The sequence below is a fragment of the Pan troglodytes genome, chromosome 8 (assembly GCF_028858775.2).
Source record: "Pan troglodytes isolate AG18354 chromosome 8, NHGRI_mPanTro3-v2.0_pri, whole genome shotgun sequence".
In the NCBI taxonomy this organism is placed as follows: domain Eukaryota; kingdom Metazoa; phylum Chordata; class Mammalia; order Primates; family Hominidae; genus Pan; species Pan troglodytes.
The window spans coordinates 33,844,392-33,867,860 of NC_072406.2; the positions used below are offsets into that span (position 1 = coordinate 33,844,392).

Genomic DNA, 23,469 nt, shown 5'->3' on the forward strand with positions numbered 1-23,469 from the left:
TAGACTTTATAATTTGATTAGAAGTTATCTTGTAATATGTATTTATAAAATAACCATGAATGTAACAAGCTACAACATAGTCCATTACTGAGTTAAAATCCACAACAAATACATATAAATATATGTAAAATAATGAATATATACTGAAAAATTCAGTAAATATTGTTCCCAACACAATTATCCATTTTAGTTACAAAGAATTTCAGAAACTCCTATTTAAGAAAACAACAACAACAAAAAAAAAAACCAAGGAAAACTTAATTGAATTAAGATCTGCAAAAGAACTTCGAATGCGTGTCTTTCCTTATATAACAGTCTCTGTTGCCTCCTAGTGGGAGATACACAGAGTAACACAAAATATATGTTTCTTAATTTATGTAAAGTTGTGAAAGAAACTGAACACTACCAGAGGTCCATTTTCCAGGGGAAAATGTTTTCTAAAACTTTAATTAGAATGGTTTTACACACTAATTAAGGCACTCATATCACTCTTTAGAGTTTGGGTTAAAATAAAAGTAATTCTGATGTTGCTAAAGACATCTAGGGGTCTTTAAAACAATAGCTACTATGACAAATGGATACTTTTGGCAGAATATCTCTTATTGAGCAATCTTATTCAATCTTTTAATTTATAAATCAACAAAATTCCAATTTTTTACATTAAAATGTTAAAGTAGGCTATTCTTTGTTTCTTCACAAATGCTAGATAAAGGAGGCCATTCTAATATACAATACATTTGAGCAAATGTATACAGCTTTATACAATGTACACAACTTTGTAAGGAGACACTTCAAAAGGAACACATTTTTAAGTCTTTCTCTCCCAGAAAGTAGTCAATCACAATTTGTCTACGGGGAAAAAGAAATCTGTCCTCTAGGCAAAAGCACCACCTAAATGAAGATCTAAACTTTATATATGATACATGAAATAAGTAACATATGACTTTGCTGTGTTTTCTCTGTTGAAGAGATGATAGAAACAATTTATATTAGACTGCGATTTTTTATCTGTTATTATAAAATAAAGGTCAACGTTCTTGAAAAGAAATATTGCATAGGAGTGGCACACTTTCTTCCAGCCACCAAATGTTGAAATTACCACCATGATATTCTTATTGGCTTATTTACACATGAATCCCCATGTCCCTAGGAAATTGAATTTAAGTATGGCTAGAGAAAGGTCAAGGGCAAATGCCACTGCCATGATGAAAACTGGATGCCAAAGAATGAATGTGAAGAAAGCAGGGGGCTCAGGGAATAGAAATATATCAATTTTAGAAGCATATCTATGAGTCGTGGAGAAAAAAGACAGAAACAGAGACACTCAAGGAATAGAGGAATGTACAAAGAGGTGTGGGAATGAAGACTGAAGTGCAAGCCAGCATGATGTAAGTGTCCTGGAACTGACTGCCAATTCTGGGCCCTCCAGATATTCCTCTAACCTCCATTCCCTGTTCAATAGCCTGGGAACACTAATGTACTGCTTTTCATCCAAGGACCAATGATTAAAGAAAAAAAATAAATTTATTTTTATTTTATTTTATTCTATGTATTTATTTATTTTTTAGACAGAGTCTCACTCTTGCCTAGGCTGGAGCACATTGGTGCCATCTCAGCTCACAGCAACCTCCCAAGTTTAAATGATTCTCCTGCCTCAGTCTCCTGAGTAGCTGGGATTATAGACGCCCACCACCACGCCTAGCTAATTTTTGTATTTTTAGTAGAGACGAGGTTTCACCATGTTGGCCAGGCTAGCCTTGAACTTCTGACCTCAAGTGATCCACCCGCCTCCCACAGTGCTGGGATTACAGGCAGGAAACACCATGCCCAGCCAGAAAAAAATAAACTTTCAAAAACTCTGTATGAATTATTTGCATGCATAATACCATTAAGGAAGGAAGACACTGGCAGTGATATTCCAGAAAGGAGGCTTACAAAATAATAAACATACATTTCAAAACACTGAAGCCAAGTATAGATTATTTCTAAAATTGACCTGAAGCTGTATCTCCTTATTTAACTGTCTGGAAACTAAGTTTTGCCTATAGATTTCTAAGTCTAGGCCCATCAACTGAAGACAACTATCTTCATTTTTTCTCATGTCTTCCCCAACATATATTTCTGCATCTAATCTATGCCTGGCCCAAAGCAGATATTCAATAAATTATGATTAATTTTGAGCAAGTGAGTGAGAAAGTGATTATTACAATAGGTATGGAAATAACTTATGGTCAAATAAGAGCTCATTGCCACCATGAGATGTACAAAATGGAGCCAAATGTGACTTAGGGTTGTCAGTTACGAGAGCTAGCGAAGTCAGGGTCCTGATGTACTATGGGTTGAAACAGCATTCAGCGTAGTGAGAGTCCTGCGGGACTGATCACGTGGGCAGTGCACCCAGATATTTTCATCAAGACATGAAGAACTCACCCTTCTCTTCTGGTTGCCTTGACCGAGAACATGGAAACCATGAAAGACTAAAAGCAATGTGTCAATGCAGTATAAATGCTGTTAGGAATTATTTGCAGAGAAAATACAGTTGAGACTAAAACAATTTTTCATGCTACTGAAGGCGTACTAAATACAAGACACTCTGGTCTGGCCTGCATAAAGTAAAATATCCCTGACTTGAGAGCCTGAACTTCAAGCGGCTTTAATCTAACACAGATGAAGTAAGGGAAAGAAGAATGACGGAAAGGCCACTGTGCAGACACTCTGAAGTATAGCTGTATGCAGGACATACTGGAGAGCAAGCAAGAACCTCCTTTGCAAAGTGACAGCTCTGGTGGGATTTCTGCAAGCAGCAAAGTATTTTTCAATGAGTTAGTTATCGAGGGAGGAGTGAGGCACAGGCCTTCTAAGGAAGCAGGTGAGCACATGAACGCTGCAGACATATTGGCTTCTTGGAGCCACAAGGCAACTACGGTTGCCACTAGATGAACCACTTACGCCGCTGAGCATTTTGCTGGCTTTCAAAACATGGTCTAAAAACAACAAATTTGGGAGATCTGAAACTGGATCATGCATATTTTGAATGTCTTTCTTGTACTTCACCTATGAAAATAACATGGAACAAAATACCATATAGGAGAAGAAAATATTATGCTTTTGCATTATTGCATTTTTCATACATCATGAAGTAGGACTATTTAGTGGTAAATTGACAGACGAATTTACAAGGAGCCACTAGATGGTGCTGATTTACTACTGAATGAATTTTATTTTATTTTATTTTATTTTTTAATTTGAATAATGCACTGAGAACTACAGTGATTTCTCAATGCCAGATTTGCTTCTGAATTCTTTTTTTTATTTTTTATTTTTTTATTTTTTTAATTATACTTTAAGTTTTAGGGTACATGTGCACATTGTGCAGGTTAGTTACATATGTATACATGTGCCATGCTGGTGCGCTGCACCCACTAACTCGAATGAATTTTAAAAAGTTATTTCTATATGGGCTTGAGAATACTTGGATAATTCCTTTTGTTGTTTACATATTCAGGAAGGGTAATGGTAACAGAATAAAGTAATTTTCACAGTAACTCTGCTTTCAAAAAATAAAGAGAATAGCCACTTTATTCTTTAGAAATTACTACGGTATTTCACTTATGCTTTGTGGAGATCTGAGGATTTTGATGTTTCCCATCCTATCACCAGAGGCTTTTTTAAAGCAACTTTTTGAAAATATAATACCAGTAATAATAAACTATTGATAGCAAGCATATCACACACTTACTATGTGCCACTTTTCTAAATTCCTTTATATGTATTAAGTATTGAATCTCCACAATAACCTCTTCATTAAGTAGGTACTTTAAGTAGCCCCATTTTATAGATAAGAAAACTGAGGCATAGAAAGACAAAGACATAGTAATACATGATGAAACAGGATTTAGATCCAAGCAATCTGACTCCAAACCTTTAGCTTTCAGCACTATGTTCCATGTTCCTTTAAGTATATTTCATCTCTATTTCTAAGAAAGCAACAGATCAATAATACATAATTTTTATACTTGAGAAGGAAATCTAAATATTTTCAACTATAGCAAAGTAATCAATTTTTTGATGTTGCTGTTTTTATACTCTAATTCTAACAAGAATTTAAAACATCATTTCTTGTAAAATGAATTTTGATTATTTTTAAAAACACGGAATGAAAACAAATCACATAAGGAAGTATTTCACAGCATTTACACAAGGGATAAAAAATAAATTGTAAGGCATTAAAGTAAAATTTCTAAAAATATCTTTATATGATAAATTACCATGTACCAGGCAGTACTTTACAATAAACTCAATTTCATAGCCATAATTACATGAGGTAACTACTGTCCTAACCGCTAATTTGTGTGAATACAGACCACTTCTCTGCAAAATTCTATAATCTATTTCCACTCTTGAACAGATATAATAACTTCATTTGCAACACTATTCCTACTTATTAACTAATTAGTAATCAGTAACCATTAAAAATTAATTACAATAATATATTTTTTCTCAGAAAAAGCTTTAGAAAAATATGCTTCAGTTCAACTACAAATTACTTGGAAGCTAAGTATCAGTAATTACAACACAGTCGATTCTAAAAAAAACAAGAATCAAAAGATATTGAAAATAATTTTCTATGAATTACAACTTACATTGCTCGCCAGTGTAGCAGCAAGCTGATTCTGCCTAAAAGAAGCACTTTCAAGAGGATTGTAATGATGTTTCTTATCCTTCATTTCATTATCAAATTTTTCTTTGTATTTAATCTGTCATAAAAGAGAAATAGTACATGTAACTTTACATTTAAAAGTAACACATATGATTTTCACGTAGATAAAATAAAAGCTACCTTAAAAATGAATGTTGCAAAGTGTAAATTCCTGGTATCCATCGCCTTCTATAAAGCTTAATTAGGCACAAAAGTTTTTATCTTTAATAAAAAAAACTCTGCTTCTACATTGATCACAAATGCAATTAGGCATGAACTCAAATCCTATTAATGAGAATTATGCACTAAAATACCAAGATTTTTAAATGTCAGTTTTCATTTCTGCATTTCTATAATCTATGATCAGTTAGAAACCTAGACCACAAATGTCTTAAGGTCTAACACATTTAGAAAATAGATTCTAGGCCCCAGAATTTAAATATTTTTCCTAAGGGAATTATTCCAAATAAAGAGCATGACGTGTACCACAGTTTTTCTCATCATTTCCTATACTTCATTTGCTCAAAAATTTAGTTTTAGGAATTACATTTTCTGAAATGTCCTGGGTCAACTTAATGTCAATGTAAAACTTTCTCTGCTTTAACTCCACTAAATTCAGCAGGAAAACCATCTCCAATACTCTCTCTAAATTGTTTTTCTCCTTTTAAAGCACTCTTAAAACAACCAAAAAGGGATTATCAACTTATTTGGTAGGACTATATTTTTCTCCATGTATAGAGAAATATGAGAATGCATGTCATAACTAATTAGAATATAAACACAAGTTCACTACAAAAAAAAAAAAAAAAAAAAACCTAGCTATTCACATGTCATACCCCCTTTAACTTACTGTAGCCAGGAAAGGGTGTATTGATTTCACCGGTCAAAGTAAGCTGTTTTGTTCTCTCATAATATTTTTCTGATGTTATAATTATTACCATGTTTGGTTTTCTAACAACATTCTGATAATGCACCTTTATTCATACATCTAAAGGCTCTGCTTTGCAGAAGACTTTATTAAAAAGCAATTTGGGATGACTCTCATCAAATATTTTAGGCGTGCATAGGGTGATGGTCTCCTTCAGGGACACATGTTTGGAACCTATTAGAGAGAGCTAGAGAAAATCTTGGTGGGAATACAGCATTTGGTAAATATTTTGAGATGGTTTACAGGGAATATTTTCTGTTCTGGTTCCATTTGATAATAACAAATTTCTGATATTCTCAATACCTTACAAATTGATTTTAAGTAATCAGCAAGAACTCTTTAAAAAAAGAAAAACTGACTTTTTTTATTATTTTGTGTCTTGAAATCAATAACAAAATTACAAATGAAATAAATTTAGATTTCCTTCAGTACTTTATACAGTAGCTGGCACAAAAGCAATGATTCACTCTGCCTGGTCGTCCCTTAAATATACAGTCTTAGAGTCTCACTCTATCACCCAGGCTGGAGTGCAGTGGCAGGATCTCAGCTCACCGCAAGCTCCACCTCCCAGGTTCACGCCATTCTCCTGCGTCAGCCTCCCAAGCAGCTAGGACTACAGGTGCTCGCCACCACGCCCAGCTAATTTTTTGTATTTTTAGCAGAGACAGGGTTTCACCATGTTAGCCAGGATGGTCTCGATCTCCTGACCTTCATCTCCTGACCCACCTTGGCCTCCCAAAGTGCTGGGATTATAGGCGTGAGCCACTGCGCCCAGCCACAGTCTTATTGCCCTCTTCACCCTTCTGCTATACTTTTACCATATTTTAGTCACTGGTTCTGTCTCTCCTAAGTTTGTAGTGCCTAAAGGATATTCACTGAACAGAGATGGTGGACTCTTCAACAGCCTTCCGCTGGAATGACACTTCTGACTCAGCCAGATTCATTAACACTGTATTAGCTAAATGGTAAAAGTAGGTTATATGATCTTTGCACACACAGAGCCCATCATACTGTTTTTGCAAACTCTGAGGTTTCCAGCATAATTACACTAGAGTATTTGAAAATGAAACTGATAAATTCCTTTGTTATTAAACCTTGCATATGCTCTCCCAAGTATATGTACAGACACCCCTTCCTCAACTTATGATGGGGTTGCATCTCAGTAAACCCACCGTAAGTTAAAAATGTAAGTTAAAAATGCACCATATCCACCTAACCTACCAAACATCACAGCTTCGCCTGGCCTACCTTAAACATGCTCAGAACAACTCCCTTAGCCTACAGCTAGGCAAAATCATCTAATAACAAGCCTGTTTTACACACGTTGAACATCTCATATAATTCGTTGAATACTGTAATGAAAGTGAAAAGCAGAATCATTATATGGGTACTTGAAGTATGGTTTCTACTAAATGTGTATCACTTCCACACCATGGTAAGGTTAAACAGTCTTAAATTGAACCACTAGAAGTCAGGGACCATCTATGCATTTCTAAGAAACAATAATCAATCTGTTATTCATCTATTTATATTAAATGTAATAATAAGCATTGTATTGTGAAATTTATCTTGTTTGAACGTTCAGTACAGTGAGTGATTTGATTCAAGATGCCTAAGGAACAAAAACACAAGTTTCCCTCATTAATGAACCACAATAGTAACGTAACTACATTATATAAAAAAATGCACGGACCAGACACTGACACCCAATTGTTTCTAACCTCGCTCTTTCTGTAAGGAATGCAGGTAAAATGAACTAAGAAGATCACCAAATGGTTGAAGTGAGTCACATCACTCACCTTCTGACTTGTTCACTCGCCAACTACACAGACACACTCAACATTCTATTGTATTTTCAATCTAGAGTTCATACATCTGTGTGTCTACCTCCTTATGCAGGTTTGCATCTTCTGAGAGATCCAGGAAATGCTTTTCCTTGACTATACCTTGTTATCCAACCATGGAACAAGGCATAACCCTTTCAGTTTTAAGATCATTTGAGAAAGGGAGGAACAGGTATTGGAGTGACTTTGCCATGGTTTTAAGACACAATGTTACTCCTTATACCTACATAATTATTCTGGAAACAAATGAAGTTACTCCATATGACTGGCTTTATTTACATTATGACTAGTGTGCCTAGTGGTCCTAATATTTATCACCTTTTTCTTTAATTTTTTTATTTTTAATCTTTGTGGGTACATAGTAGGTGTATGTATTATATTTATGGGGTACATTATATGTTTTGATACAGGCATGCAATGCATAATCATCACATCAGGGAAATAACACCTTTTGAAAAAATACTGTATAGGTATATAGGATCAAACTCCTAGATGTTTTTTAAAGAATTATAAGAGACAGCAGGATTTTCAGAGGCTCACACTTGGAGAAAACACGGATACTGTTAGGCTACAGTGACGGCATTGTAGCTCCCCATAACTGCACAACTTCTCACATAAAGAAATGAGAAGTTACATCTGCATATCCTCATATGAGGATCCAGATCCTCATAACTGCACCTGGGTATGTGTGAAGTCTAACATGTAAACCCAAAACTTTATACTGACATCATCTGTGACTCAGAATCGCAAAAAGCCAGCAAAGGCACAAAAAAGCAGACCCTGAATGAAGGTGTTTCACCATAGCCACATAAACACATTTTAGCAAAGAAATAGCTTGATAAGTGTACCTTAATTATCATTGAAAATGAAAAGGAAGCAAATAACACAATACTACATATCTACAGATATCAATCCCCAGCAATCTTGGATGAAATCAAACTAAAAGCTGTCAAGGAAGACAGGACAGATTTTTACACAGAACTCATTATAAAATCAATAATATCTTTAAGTCTTAATTTTACACAACACAATATCTCTGCTCTTATTTTCCTTGCAAAATAACATCTTACTGACTTTGCACCAAATGTTAATGATCCAGAGAATATTGGTTTAACCAGGCTCTATACATCTACTGGCAGCCTAATCTGTTTTCCCATAATAGTGGATCAAAGGCATATGAGCCCTGTCTCCATGGAGCCTGCCTTGTGGGAAGTGAAATGGATTTCTAAAACACACACATACACGTATATATTATGCAACTACTACAAATCGTATTAAGAACTGTAAAGAAGAGCAGAGAATAAAGGGGAGGAGAGCAATATTTAAATTGGCGAGTCAGGAACATGACATTTGAGCTGATACTTGGGTGTGACGAGGTTGGAGGAGGGAGTGCTTGCCAGGATGGGAGAATGGTAGATTCTCCAAACCAATTAATACCCCTTGCAATTTAAGGCCACTGCTTACTACTAAATTTTCATGGCAATTTATAATGTGATTTTTAGGTTTAAAACCCATTCTTATCAATGTAATAATGCAATTTTAGAACAATGCTAATTATTATAAATACATAGCTTTTCCTTGAGGTTATAAAGCGGAACAAGGAATCTATTCATCATATAGACAAATTCCAAGTAACAAGATGATCTATGGATATATTAATTAATAAACTACTCTTAGAATTTTTAAAGTCAATGACTTCAACAGTTACTGTACTTAAATTTGAGATACATATGCACCAATCCCTTCATCTTGGCATAGGAGATTTTTGCTTTAGTTTTTTAAGGACTTTTAAAAATAACCTGGCCATAATTTTATGTATATTGCAAATTTTAAAAAGGGAAAGTTTACAACTATGGGAGCAAAGCTATTGTAGAAGTTAATATAAGAAGGGTTTGGTATGTGTTCCCATTACCTTTCCTGGGTAAAATCCCACAGAGTTCAATTTACAGATAAAAGGTGAGAATCCTGCCCATTCACTCTCTGTTCCCATCCTTTCATCAGACAGGTCTTATCTCCACATACTTTGACCATTGCCTTGTCATTGCCTTCTCTGTTACAATGCTTCTGGTGCTGTGGTGCTCTTTTTCTCCCTGCATTCTATCCATTCTCATCTCCCTGTTATTAAATCCCTAAATCATTTGCCTTCTATGTATTTATGTGCCTTTATCATTAGTTTAGGAGCAAACTAAAAACTTTCATGCTCTCAATGAAAATAAGAAACGAAACTTGCTGCCCAAATTTCTGTTACAATTGATATACCTGAAAATACAAATGGAATATACTGAGTTCATCCCAGAATTCCTATTATTTATTTTCCCAGCTTTCCCCTTTTCTTGTGAGTTTTATACAGCTTATAAAATCTTATATGACATGAAAAAATGAATACGATAGCTATAATGTAAGTTAAAAATTACAATCTGCTTAAGAATCTGATCACTCAGTTGCTAAATAATTTGAGATTGAAGAAAAAAAATCTGCTTTCAAGTCCAAGTAAGGATCAAATGGGGGAATTTTTGTGGATTGAATTTGAAATGCGAAAATAAAGCTCAAATGTCAAAACTTTCTTCTAAGGGCTCTCAAATAGGATTGTGATGGAATGAATTTAAGGCCAGAATCTCACAGACAGTGTTCATATTCCTTCTCCACTCTGTGCATGAATTCATCTAAAAATGTAGAATAGAAAACTATTTTGAATACCTAACGTAAAACTACTCCTATGAAATTATGTCATGTTTCTATGGGCCAGGCACCATTTTAAGTGTTTTACTCACAGTAACTCATTTAACCTTCACAGCAACCCTGAGAAGTAAATACTGTTGCTGTCATCCCCATTTTACAAATGAGGAAACAAAAATAGAGAAATGAAGCAATTTGTTCAAGATCACTCTGCTAGCAAGCAACAGAACCAGGAGTTTAACCCAGGTACAGCCCTGCTCCAGGGTACATTTTCTTAACCACTAGACCAAACCATACTGCCTCTCCGGGATTTGCTTTGTCTCCTGTGTAACTGATGGGGAATCTTTGTCCCCAGAAAAGGGCGAAGTTGTAAGAGGCCAGTAGCTATGCTGGAAATCTGAAGTGATGCCCATATCCCCTGTCTCTTCAACAAGCATTACTGGGAATATGTAGAGCTTAGAGTCACCGCCCTTTAATGCGAGTGTCACCCAGACATGTCCCCAACCTCTTGCACATCAGTAGCCTCCTGAGTTATAAAGTCGCTTTATAAGTGAAAGTCCCTTGTTAACTGTAAAACAATTACTATGAGGCACAATTGCATTTGGGCATCTCTCATGTCTGCCTCTCCCAGGGAGCAGTTGTGTACACTTCATTTTCATTCCTACTGCCACAGAGTCTATTCAGGTACTGATCACTTTATGTGTAGGTTACCACTGTCACAGCCCAGCTGGCTTCTGGGAGGTTCACCACTTGTGAGCCAGACTTTCCTGCCCAGTGTCACCATGTTAACCTTCCCTAAGTATTTTCTTCACAATCAATCTTTGCTCAAAATCTTCAGTGATGTCTTCTTTCTTCACTGAGAGACTACAGTTAACATGGCAAAAAGTAGTTCTGATGTTTACTTTTTGGAATTGAACCCTAAAATGCTTCCTATAATTGCATTCTGAAATCACTTTTTTTATCATTATTTTTTCATAGAACACACTATTCTGGGAAGGGGGCGTTGGGGAGTTATTATTTAACGGGTATAGAGTTTCACTTTTACAGGATGAAAAGAGTCCTGGAGATGGATGGTGGTGAGGGTAGCACAACATTACAAATGCATTTAATGCCACTGAACTGCACGCTTAAAAATGGTTCAGATGGTAAATTTTATGTTATATTAATCTTATCACGATAAAAAATGGGGAAAAATTATATATATGAACACATTATTCCTATTATGTTCTCTAAGCAATGGCTTATAGTCAAAATCAATACACATTGACCCATTCATCATCACACAATATCTAAACTCCTCTCAAAATCCTTTTTACATGTGCACAACTATATCCTCTTGCTCAGAGGCTCTGCCATCAGATTTCTGTCCCCTGGCAGGCTTACTCCCAGCCTGTATTTGGGGCCTTCCCCTTGAGTAGAGTTTACTTCTCCCATTAAATCCAAATTAGCTAAAATCTACCTCCTACACATGAACCTTCTAAGGACGCGTCTTTCTTCTCCACGCTAACAAGACACATTGTGATGGATGTAAATGGGTGTAAAAGACATTTCGCTTTCACTTTGTTGGTATTTCACTTTCTACTAATAAATTTGGGCATCTTTTCCCCTGTTGATTGGCCATTTATGTTTGCTCTTCTGTGAATTATCTATTCATTTCACTGACCCCTTTTGCTACTGAGCCGTTAATCTTTTTCATTCATGGTAAGAACAACATTGGACCCAAATCTTAAACTATATACAAAAATAAATTCCTTTTCAAGAATGTTTATATATTATAGATATTGTATATTATAGATATGTTATATTTAAAATATTAAAATGTTCTCATCAAATGCATTAGAAGTACTTTTCCAAATATTTGAAGACTTCTCTCTTTTTATATTTTAAAAAACTATTCTCAGACACATCCTTCTCTGTATAAACTCTGAATTATTTAATTTATTCAAGTTTTTCATTTCATTTAAATTTTTTAAACCCTTTTTTTGGATTGCAATTGGAATTGCATAGAGCTTTTAACATTAACTTTGAAAGAATTAACATTTTTAGGATGTTTAGTATCAAGGCTCTTTCACCAACAGAATAGTATGTCTTTTCATGTGTTCGGGACTTATTTTATGCTCTTCAATCAGACTTCATACCTTTCATCATTTATATCTCTCCACTTTGAAATGTAATTCAAGTAAGACTTCTGCAACTTGAGAAATGAGTATTTTCAAAGTCAAAAAACTACAAATGTGTAAAACTTACTGTTTGTTAACATTATTGTTGACTCTGCAAACATTACCTTTTTCATTCAGAGAGTTTTTCATTTTTACATAGTTAATGTGCCTACCTATTATAGCTTCTGGATTTCTCGTCTTGCTTAAGAACAACTCTGTTATCCTTATGTAGTATATAGAGTCTCCTGGATTTTCTTCGAAGATTTTAAAATTATTTTATTGTTTGCATTCACATTTTTAATCCACCTGGAATTCATTTTTGTATATGGTTTAAGATTTGGGTCCAATTTTGCTCTTCCCATGACGGACGGTGTGTTATGTCAGCACCATTTATTAGCTAATCCAACTTCTCCCCACTGACTTGAATCGACACTTTTATCATATATTAAATTCTTATACATACTGGAATCTATTTCAGGACTCCCTATTCTATCCTACTGATTATTTAATCTCTCATTACACCAATCCCACATTGATTTAATTTCAGTGGTTTTCTATTAACTTATAGTAACTCATAACTTAAGTTCCCCTTCACTGGTCTTCATTTTCATACTTTTAAAGGCTATTCCCTGGTATTTTCTTTCCACACAAACTTTAAGATCATTTTATCCATATTAAAAAAAAAAAAAACGCTGTTGGATTCTAACAGAAGTTGCATGACATTTATATAATTCTGAAAGAACTGACATCTTTATCTATTGAAACTTTCAGCCAAAAACATAAAATGCCTCTATACTTTTTCAGATCTTATTTTATGCTTTTTGGTAAGACTTCAAAGTTTTCTTCATTTTCATCTCCCTTTTTAAATTTTGTGATTAAACAAAAGCACTTGAAAATTGGGAAAATTAATATTTTTATTACTAAGTTAAAAACTGTGTGTGTGTGTGTGTGTGTGTAGATTAAAACACAATTATTTAGTATGACTATTAATGACTTCTGGAAATCCAGGGAAATGTGACAACATGGCTAGAGACATTGAAAAATGTTCAGATTTATGCCTGGAGAAAAGAAAACTTTGTTTTATGCTTAAAATTAGACAATTTTTTTCCTTTACTGAAATTCATAATGATTGCCAGCCCATCTGAAATGGGTTCAGAAACATTATCTCCGTTTATCCTTGCAATTAAAGATATTATCTAAAATGCAATACTTTCCTGTGCTGTTAGAAACAAAATATCTGAATAAAGTCATTGTGGAATCATCACTAAAGCCTTACTTGACTAGAAAGTTTAGAAGCTTCCACGGCATGTTCAAAATCTGGTCTTCCAATTACAGCGGGCTCTTTATTCATTATTCCTTGTCCTTTCTTGTATTCTGCCTAAAATGAATAAATAAGACAATGTTAAATATTTCTACCCTCCAATGATGAACTACATTGACATTAGCCAAAAAAAAAAAAAAAAAAAACAGATCTTCATCTCATTAATATTCCTTACAACACGTCAAACACTAAAATGTTGACTGCTAAAGCAGAAATTGATTTTATCCTGTGCTTACATGAACAAACTCAACTTTTTGCAGTAAAATAATTACTAATTTTGAGGCTAACTGTTCAGTCATCATCATGTTTGTAATTATATATAAATACTAAAACAAAATATTAGGGAAATTTTCTGGGGAATTGAGACCCTGTACTCTCCATATAGGTAGCTTTTATAGTTTCGTTTATTCTCAGGAACTGTTCTAGCCATACTTGATTGACATGCAGTTGAATACAGTAATGACTGATTTTAGGGTAAATTTAGCCCATGTTATGAAAATTTTTGGTTCAAGTTAAATCATCATTTCCAACCAGGGTTTTCAGCATGTTTAAGTAAAATGGTATTAACTAAAGTGGGCACCTTAGAGAAGGTAAGAAACAGTTACGCCATGTAGGAAGTGGACAAAGGTAAGTGTTGGTGGAAGAGAATATACACAATGAACAGCAGCAATATGGAAACAAGGCCAAGCAAGAGTCTTTGGAGCAGGGTGAGGGGAGAGATTATATGGGACCATATGACCGATTACCTTGACTTTCAGGCTGAGACATGTGAATGTCAACTTATACCTAAATAGTATTTATTTCTCTAAAAGTAAGATGACACTAACCACAGCCAATTTGAGTTTGGGCTGTTTCTGCATATACCCAAATAATTAACATAATAAAATAGACAATTTGGGGGGGGAAATTGAGATGTATTCATTTATATTGATTAGTTACACTAATTAAATGAACCATCCAACCTCTGAAGCTATGCTTTGCCTCCTACAAAAGTAAGAAATCATTTCTGTTCAAGGTTTAGAAAGAGAAGTTACATTGCTTATGATCTTAGAGATCTGGGTTGCCATCTTGATGTCCGGTCGGTCAAGTTCTGCCCTGTACGTGTGGGTGTCCTGCACGTCTTTCCTATAAGAAATCTGATCAGAGACAGTTTTGGTTAAAAAATAAATAAATTAGTAATTTCACATAGCTACTAGTCTTAGGGTTCATAACATTATTTATTCTCAAAATAACAGCTTAGAGAGCCTACTGACCTTAAGTTGGCTTTTTGTGCATCTATTTGTATAGCTATATTAACTCTTTATACTATACCTATGTCTCACTGATATTAACATATTTGGGCCAGGCACAGTGGCTTGCGTCTGTAATCCCAGAACTTTGGGAGGCCTAGGTGGGCGGATCACTTGAGGTCAGGAGTTTGAGACCAGCCTGGCCAACATGGTGAAACCCCATCTCTACTAAAAATACAAAAATTATCTGGGCATGGTGTGTGCACTTGTAATCCCAGCTACTCGGGAGGCTGAGGCAGGAGAATCGCTCAAACCCGGGAGACAGAGGTTGCAGTGCGCCAAGATAGCACCACTGCATTCCAAACTGGGCAACAGAGTGGAACTTTATCTCAAAAAAAAAAAAAAAAAAAAAAAAACTTGAACTGAATTTATGCTACCTAAGAAATAAGACTAAGATCAAAGCACAAAACCAATCTTAAAGGGTCTTTATATCTACCACTTTATGAGCATGCCTTTGTATCTAAGTGCATATATTTATATTCATAAGCAGAATATCCTCATCGAGAACTTCAACTTGCCCATCACAAAGTCTCAAGCCCCAGTGGGTGCAAGATAAGCCCAAGCACAAGAATTACTGCACAGGAAATAATTGCAAATTATTTCCTTGGGGATGGTGGGTGGTGAAGCTCTGTAGTTCTCCAGCATTTGCCCTTTCAACTATACCCTTCTCTCCCTTCAAATATTCAAAGGCCCATGCCTAGGAGATCTAAGGTACTGATAGCTTTATCACCCAATAAATATCATTGCAATGACTTGAGCCTCCCAAAATAAAAACAATTACATTGAGTAACATTCTCCTTCTGAATGCATGTTAGACACAAGCCAAAGTATGGTAAGTAGAGATTTAAAGAGAAAAATACATAAACTTTGTCAAATGCACTTTAGATCACATTCGTCATTTAGATTAACTTGACTGACAATTGGAAAGAGAGACAAAAATTGAACTGGCATAATGTCCGATGGCCCGTGTTTCACTGGTCAGCTCACTTCTTTATTTCTTGCGATTTATCTTGAGCTGAAGCAATATTTGCCAGATGTGGTTCTATTTGGCAATATCCCCAGGGACCAGCTGGCAATTAAAATATATTCTATTAAAGTCATAACGCAAAGTGTACAGTCATGGACATTCTTAAAACCCATCTTCCTTTTTTCAGAGCACAGAAAGATCACAGAAATGTATCACTGGACATCTGTACAAAATGCACACTTAATTACATCGTGTACAAATATTTCTAATGTCACCTGCAACCTTTCTGAAATAGCATCATTTAGGGGTACTTATTAAAGATTTAGATTCCTGAGGTCCAGCCACAATCCTCTGTAACAGAATTTTGATAGATGGTGCCCAAAAATCTAATTTTAATGAATTCCCTAGTTGACTGCTATAAACCAGTGTTCTGGGTAATATTAATATATCTTGTTAGTTTCCTTTCAATCTAGCAGAATTAAAAATTTCACCCTTTCTTACTCCTTTTAAAAATAAGATCAAGTGTAAGAAGTGACAATGCATTAATACATCAACAGGCTCCCTGTGCGTTATGCTATTTTATTTCAATGAAACATTTATATACACTTCTATTTACTCTTTTATGAGCTTACATTTGCTTCACCACCAAGACTATTTTTTAAACTACATTTATAATCATGAATCTGTCTGACAAGTGAACACAGCTGAAACACAATTAGTATAATTTCAAAAAGAACATCTGTTTTCTTCCACATTTATATTTTCAGAGGTTTTATGTTAACAAGTCATTTCAGGTAGGTTTTATGCATACAGGTAGTAAAAGGAACATAAAAATAAGGCCGAAACTGAGTTATTTTGTTGGGTGGATTTTAAATCTTTCGGGATTTTTTTTAAGCAGGCCAATTCCATTGGCTTCAAAAAGCAACATGCTTATCCACAAATGATGGTAAATCAATCTCATCCTACGCTGAGTTAAATACAAGCTGTGTAAACAAAAACTGGCTCTCAGGTGAAAACAAACCCAAATTATTACCCACCTACAAGACTAACTGTTTCTAAGTTACTACATTCATATGAAAACCGCAGGGGGGAAATGTCTTTTTGTTTAGAAAAGAATGAGGGTAAAAATGGAAACCCTTACATTTTGAAAAGAACCACAACCTTTCAGAAATCTAAGCTTTACATGGGTTACCTAATTATATGCTGTTCAGCCTAATGACTGCGTGAAGAGAGGTGAACGGCACAAAGGCGGCAGGAGCAGGACTTTGAATAGGGCCCCATCATCCATGTAAATTGCAAATTAGAAGCCGGCATATGTGAATCAAAACAAATATTAAGATTGACATGAACTGCAAATTCAAACAAGAGGACACCACGGAGCCACACAGAAGAAAGCTTCTGCGCCTGATCACTTGTCAGATCTTCCAGAATATCACTCCTTGGGAATATTCCATAGGAAAGGGGGCTTATGTTGGGGGACATTCAAGAGGGTGACACTCTTGATGTCACTATCTCCAAGGGTGTCTGAATATATATGGAATGGCAACATGGCTTCCCGCACAGATTCCTACACGTAACCCATTGCTAGTGTCAGAGGCATCTGAACCACAGCAACTCCATCTTGAGAAGGGAATGGGTAAAATGAGGCTGAAACCTACTGGGCTGCATTCCCAGATGGTTAAGCCATTTTAAGTCACAGAATGAGATAGGAGGTTGGCAAAAGATACATGTCATAAAGACCTTGCTGACAAAACAGGTTGCAGTAAAGAAGCCAGCTAAAACCCACCAAAACCAAGATGGCGACGAGAGTGACCTCTGGTCATCCTCAGTGCTACACTCCCACCAGCATCAAGACAGTTTACAAGTGCCCATGGCAACATCAGGCCGGTACCCTACACGGTCTAAAAAGGGGAGGCATGAATAATCCACCCCTTGTTTAGCATATCATCAAGAAATAACCATAAAAGTGGGCAACCAGCAGCCTTCGGGGCTGCTCTGTCTATGGAGTAGCCATTCTTTTATTCTTTTACTTCTCTAGTGAACTTGCTTTCACTTTATGGACTCACCCTGAATTCTTTCTTGTGTGAGATCCAAGAACGTCTTTTGGGGTCTGAATCAGGACCCATTTCCTGTAACACTAGGTTTAAGGGAAGCTCATCTGACATTTCTCAATATGTATTTGCTCCAATCTACCATCCAACAGAGTTCAGGAAGAATAAAAAATGTAACACAGCAGAAGAGAGGCTTGGAGGTCAAAGTGTGTGTATACATATTTTTTTTCTATTCCTTAATAAATTCAAACCCTAAATGCTAACCATATTGGAACAGTGGACTGGCCTTCACTCTTCAGTCTTCTCATGACAATGTGGTGCTCTATAAATCTTGTTTTGCATAAGGACAGGGAAAAGAAGAAATCATCAACTCAGCAGAGATGTGAACTTGAGGGCCAATAATTGCTTTTACATTATTTTCCTTAATGTCTTGTTCCCTACTCTGTCCTCAGAGCATAGCAGAGAACAAACAAGGAGGAGGAAGAACAGGAGGAGGAGGGGGAAAAGAGGAGGAAGAAGAAAGAAAGACTAAAGAAGAAGAAAGAAGGAAGGAGGAGGGGAGAAAAAGAAAATAATAATGATAGTCTCAATTTTAGACTATTATGTACCATATTAAGGACTTAACATTCACTCCCTCACTCATACATTTTTTCAAGGTATGACCGTATAAAATTTTTCAAACAATCATAATATCTGCTAAATTTTCATTTCCTTACTACTCATCTATTTCATTTATTTTCTTATTTTTATTAGAATAATTTTAGTCAATTCCACAAAACAAATAACTGTAATTTTAATGAGCATTGCACTGATTCTATAAAATGCCTTAAAGAAAAATGATATCATAACAAAATGTCAGTCTTTTCCTAGGAGAAGGTGGCATATTCCTCCATTTCTTTAAATATTTTATTATACCTTTAAATGAAGTTTCATCATTTTGTTCTATATGTCTGTCACTGGGCAAAGAAATTATCATATTATCATTTTTATACATTTATCTTGTACTCAAGATGATCTACTTTTTCCTTTTAATAGTGAATAACAGTATAGAGTCTTATCTGAAAATAGTGATTCTGGTTTCTTCCATAGGAACACCTAGAATTATTACCTTATGTGCTTGATCTCTTCCTCTTAGCTTCTTTTCACTGAATTTATCTCTTTATTCTTTCTCATTTATCTAAGTCATTCTCCTATCTAATCCCTTTGTAGTGGGCATGTGTTAAATTTTTTTGTCAGCCTAGGTTTTTTAATTTGGAAACAGCTCCCCCATCACTCCATGTGATTGGTGGGCCTCTGAAGTTCAGCCTGCCTTCATGTTGACTTAGGCTGTCCTGTCAGATACCCCATCCATTTGGAAACCATGATTAATGAAATCGGACAGACACGTAACCCAACCAAGGCCAGAGTCATTTGAATGATCTGAGGCTGGAGGAGAAAGAGCTTCTCTTCTTTTCTCTGAGATCAGCTGCTGTAAGGATGATTAAAGTTTGGAAACACCAGCTGTCACCTTGAATCCACAGAGAAAGCACCTGTCTGAAAGTGTCATACACAGCCCAGAGCCCAAAGATGGGGAGAGAGGAAGAGTACTGGTAACACTGTGAAGCCTCCAGCCCACTTACGCCTGAAGATAGCTTGGATTTGCCAATTATATACACAACAGAATCTCATTTTTCACTTGCACTAACTTGAGATAGATTTCCGTCACGAAATCTAGAGAGTTCTAACACAGGCTCCATTTCACTTTTCATTTTTTTTCTTTTTTGGAGATGAAGTCTTGCTATGTCACCCAGGCTGAAGTGCAGTGGCATGATCTCAGCTCACTGTAACCTCCACCTCCTGGGTTCAAGCAATACTCCTGTCTCAGCCTCCTGAGTAGCTGGGATTACAGGTGAACACCACCACACCCAGATAGTTTTTGTATTTTTAGTAGAGATGAGGTTTATCATGTTGGCCAGGTTGGTCTCAAACTCCTGACCTCAAGTGATCCTCTCACCTTGGCCTCCCAACGTGCTAGGATTACAGGCGTGAGTCACTGCACCCAGCCTCACATTTTTCTGCAGTGCCAAACCTGTTCTTTGTTGCTTCCAACGAATATTTGAATTCCATCAAAATCTGTCTCTGAATTTCTTTATCTCGCCATATTCACTTTCACCCTGAGCTCATATTTTTATCTTATTTTATTGTCTTTTAATCTCAGCTTGTTCTCTCCTTATAATCCTTCCACTTCTGTTTCATAAGAGCCATGTCTTTTGCATGTTCCCTATGCTCGTGCAGAGCATCCAAGGTGCCCGGCTATCCTTTTCTGCATCAATTCATTAAATCCTCACTTCATCCCTGATGTGTCTTGACTCAACTGGGCTACATCAACACTCCCTTTTAAGACTGGAACTACATCCTCCAGAGTGCCTTTCCTTAAATAGTTCTGGGTTAGACATGGCCAATAAGAGAAATGCATATGAGATTTTGAAAGTGGACGTGAAATAGACACCTTTATTCTGGAGGTATAGGCAGACACATGTGCAGCTGGAGGATTCACAGTGGCCTTCCAGCAAGCTTTTTATACTCAGGCAACAGTGATTTGAGACTCTCTGGTAGGTGAGTTAATAAACCAGAGAAAAGTAAAACCTCCATAGACTCTCCTTGAAGTGGAAGTCAAGGAGATGACTTTCACTTGGAGATGAGAAGATTGAGACAGCTCAGGAATGGCAGCCTTGCAGGAGTGATAGCCAGCCAGCCAGCCACCCATGGGGTCTAAGGTCTGCATGAGCAGACCGACCTTAAAGAAAACAAATCCAGCTGACCCAGAACCCTTTGAAGGTTAAACTGATTCTTGGTGAGAAGAAACTAGACAGGATATATAAACTTTTAAGTTTGTGGAACAGAGGCAAATCATGTAACTGGTATATAGTGGTAATCTTTAAGCAGTGGTTCAACCCATCTCAGGAAAACCTTTGTCTTTAGCAAAACTCTCACATTAGAGAAGCCCTCCAGGTATCATCAAATAGGCATGTGGACTGCTAATTCCATCTTAAATGATGCTTATCTTTGTCTAGGCATGCTGTGCATAAAAACCTACTAAATTATTAAATTGTAAATATTATTTTTCTGTAAGAGAATATAAGCCTTTTAAATATAAGTAAAAGTAGGTTCTGATACTATTCAGAAGAGATAAAAAGTTTTCAATCTTCCAAAAGAAGGAATAAAATACAGAGTTATGGCCAGAATGGCTTATCATTTAGGATTGCTGTCACTGTTTATAAATCTATAGTTGATAAAAGTTGTCTTATTTTCTTATTCATGATTTAATTTTATCACCACCATATTGTGTAGAAGGCAGAATAAGTATTACTAACTATTCTGTCTTAGAGATGAATAAAACACTAATATATCTAATTTTAATGCTAAATCCTAAAGCACTATTATTGTAAGTCTCATCGGGGAACCACAGAGAGCCATAATTGTTTTTCTAGTATCATTTTACTGATTTATCTTTAAGCTTTCTCACTTTCTGATGGAATAGAAATTGTTTACTGATAAGTTTTTATTAATTTTAAGAAAGTACATATATCATTCTTGAAAAGAACAGTAAGTCTTTCATTTCCCACGCTGAATACTTCTTTCTAATACACATTGAATCGACTACCAATATGGTGTTTTGGAAAAGTTTACCACTCCAATTTCATCACAAGTCTGTATAGACCACATTACTTACAAAACTTAAAATAGAGTTTAAAATTTGTTTGACTTATTTCAGAACTATTGGACTTCATGTCTCTGATAAGACTGATGAGAACTAATAATGGAACTAGGGCTTTCATTATAAGCCCATCTTTAGGGGAAAGTCACTGGATAGAATATCTCCAATTTCTCTAATTACATTAGAAAAAACTGGCAGGGGTATGTCCCTTAAGGTACAAAAAGATTTCGATTGGCTGTTTTTAATCATTTTCTGATTATAGTATTAATAAGATAGGTTCAGGAAACTTTTGGATATGCCCTTCCGACCTAAACATTTCTTAACATAAATTTCATATTGATTTGGCCTTTTATAAATTGAACTTCCTTTAATTGTTTCAAATTAACTATGACATCACCCTAAACTCCCAAATCACCCTTTAAAAGTAGAAGGAGGACTAAATAGAACCAGTAATGTATGCCAGCAACTTTTAAGATGGAGGCTCTGCTGTGAAGCTCTTTACACATAATGTTTCATTTAATACTTGTGAGAATCTTCAGAGGTAGATATCGTTGTCCCCATTTTACAGATGAGAAAATTGAGATTTAGAGACATTAAGTAACTCATCCAGGGTCATCCACGCAACGTGTGCCCAAGAAACATTTTAACCAATGTCTGATTCCAAATTCCTTTCCTAGTATATGCTACTGATATAGGAGTTAAGAATAAAGTATTTAGGCAGATAGTGAGGGTAAGGAAGTCCTTGGTAAGACTTTCCTTTTAATAAAAAGCAGCCCCAAAGTCTTTTTCTTTTCTAACAAAGAGCAGCCTGTAAAATCGAGCTGCAGACATACACAAGTGAGCTGTAAGCTTGCACGTGTGAATGTTGACAGTTGTGACAATAGGAAAAGGCGGCCTGGGAGTAGACACGTTCAAAATGGCAGCTCCATCTTCCCTTTTCCTTTCCAACCATGTGTGCAGTAGGGAGCAGACAACATGGAAACCGCCAGGCAAAGACTCCATTTGCATAATATAATTAGAGCGGAGCAACCAGCTTCCTTGCAGTCTATGTGAAGTCACGCCTGGTCCAACCAATCTGTGGGCCCTATGTAAATCAGAAACCGACTCCTCAAGCCTGTCTATAAAATCTGATGCACTCTGCCACGAGGCACAAGTCCCATTTGGGTGCACCTCTTTCTCACAAGAAAGAGAGCTGTTCTCCTTTCTCTTTCTTTTGCCTAGTAAACCTCCACTCCTAAATTCATTCCTTGTGTGTGTCCGTGTCCTTAATTTTCTTGACATGAGACGATGAACCTCAGGTATTACCCCAGACAATGACGCCACTTCACTACAGTAGAGGACATTCTAAGAAATACTTATTTTTACTGTTTGGAGATCATTTAATTTTGGGGTGGCGCAAAAGACTACTGCCTCCAGAAAACTCTTGCCCGGGAACTCCATTACTCAGAGGTGGAAATTCATCCATACAGTCACATGAGCCCTCTCCCTCATTCTTTTCTGCTTACTCACATTACTAAAGGCACAAGAGAGAGACATTTTGGTTCACTAAAAGATATTAGAAATCTGACTTGATTTTGGTGGAAACATAAAAAAGTTAGGCAAAGATGTTGACTTCCATTGTTTTCAGGTGAATCAGATACACATATAATGACACACTTTTATTTTAAATTAAATGAAGTCATTTATAGCCATAGTGCCAAGTGACAGTCTGCATTATGAAAGGGTAATTCCACTAGTAAATTCTCTGCAATGAGTTTCATTTGGCTGAACTTTTACAGGAGACAGGTTTATGGGAGATTGTCTTTTATAGAGATTCCATAGATCCACCCACTGAACCA

At 35.9% G+C, this 23,469-nt stretch overlaps 1 protein-coding gene and 1 long non-coding RNA gene across 12 annotated transcripts in view; one reads left to right on the plus strand and one right to left on the minus strand.

The window, feature by feature from the left end:
* The window catches only part of NEBL (nebulette), a 180,079-nt gene that overhangs the window by 74,915 nt on the left and 81,695 nt on the right, over positions 1–23,469 (minus strand). For 9 of the 10 annotated variants that reach the window (XM_001154532.8, XM_009458048.5, XM_063781457.1 and 6 more), the window contains 4 exons: positions 14,662–14,763; positions 13,583–13,684; positions 4,644–4,757; positions 2,950–3,054 (listed from right to left, as the gene is read on the minus strand). In XM_001154532.8, the coding sequence (XP_001154532.3) occupies positions 2,950–3,054; positions 4,644–4,757; positions 13,583–13,684; positions 14,662–14,763 (423 nt within the window). The remainder of the gene's footprint in view (positions 1–2,949; positions 3,055–4,643; positions 4,758–13,582; positions 13,685–14,661; positions 14,764–23,469) is intronic. The other variant, XM_016962739.3, reaches the window with a different exon arrangement.
* LOC107976942 (uncharacterized) overlaps positions 1–23,469 on the plus strand; it is a 39,647-nt gene that overhangs the window by 9,716 nt on the left and 6,462 nt on the right. The window contains exons 4-5 of one of the 2 annotated variants that reach the window (XR_008537733.1): positions 10,266–10,393; positions 18,387–18,590. This is a non-coding gene — a long non-coding RNA (uncharacterized LOC107976942). The remainder of the gene's footprint in view (positions 1–10,265; positions 10,394–18,386; positions 18,591–23,469) is intronic. The other variant, XR_001721267.2, reaches the window with a different exon arrangement.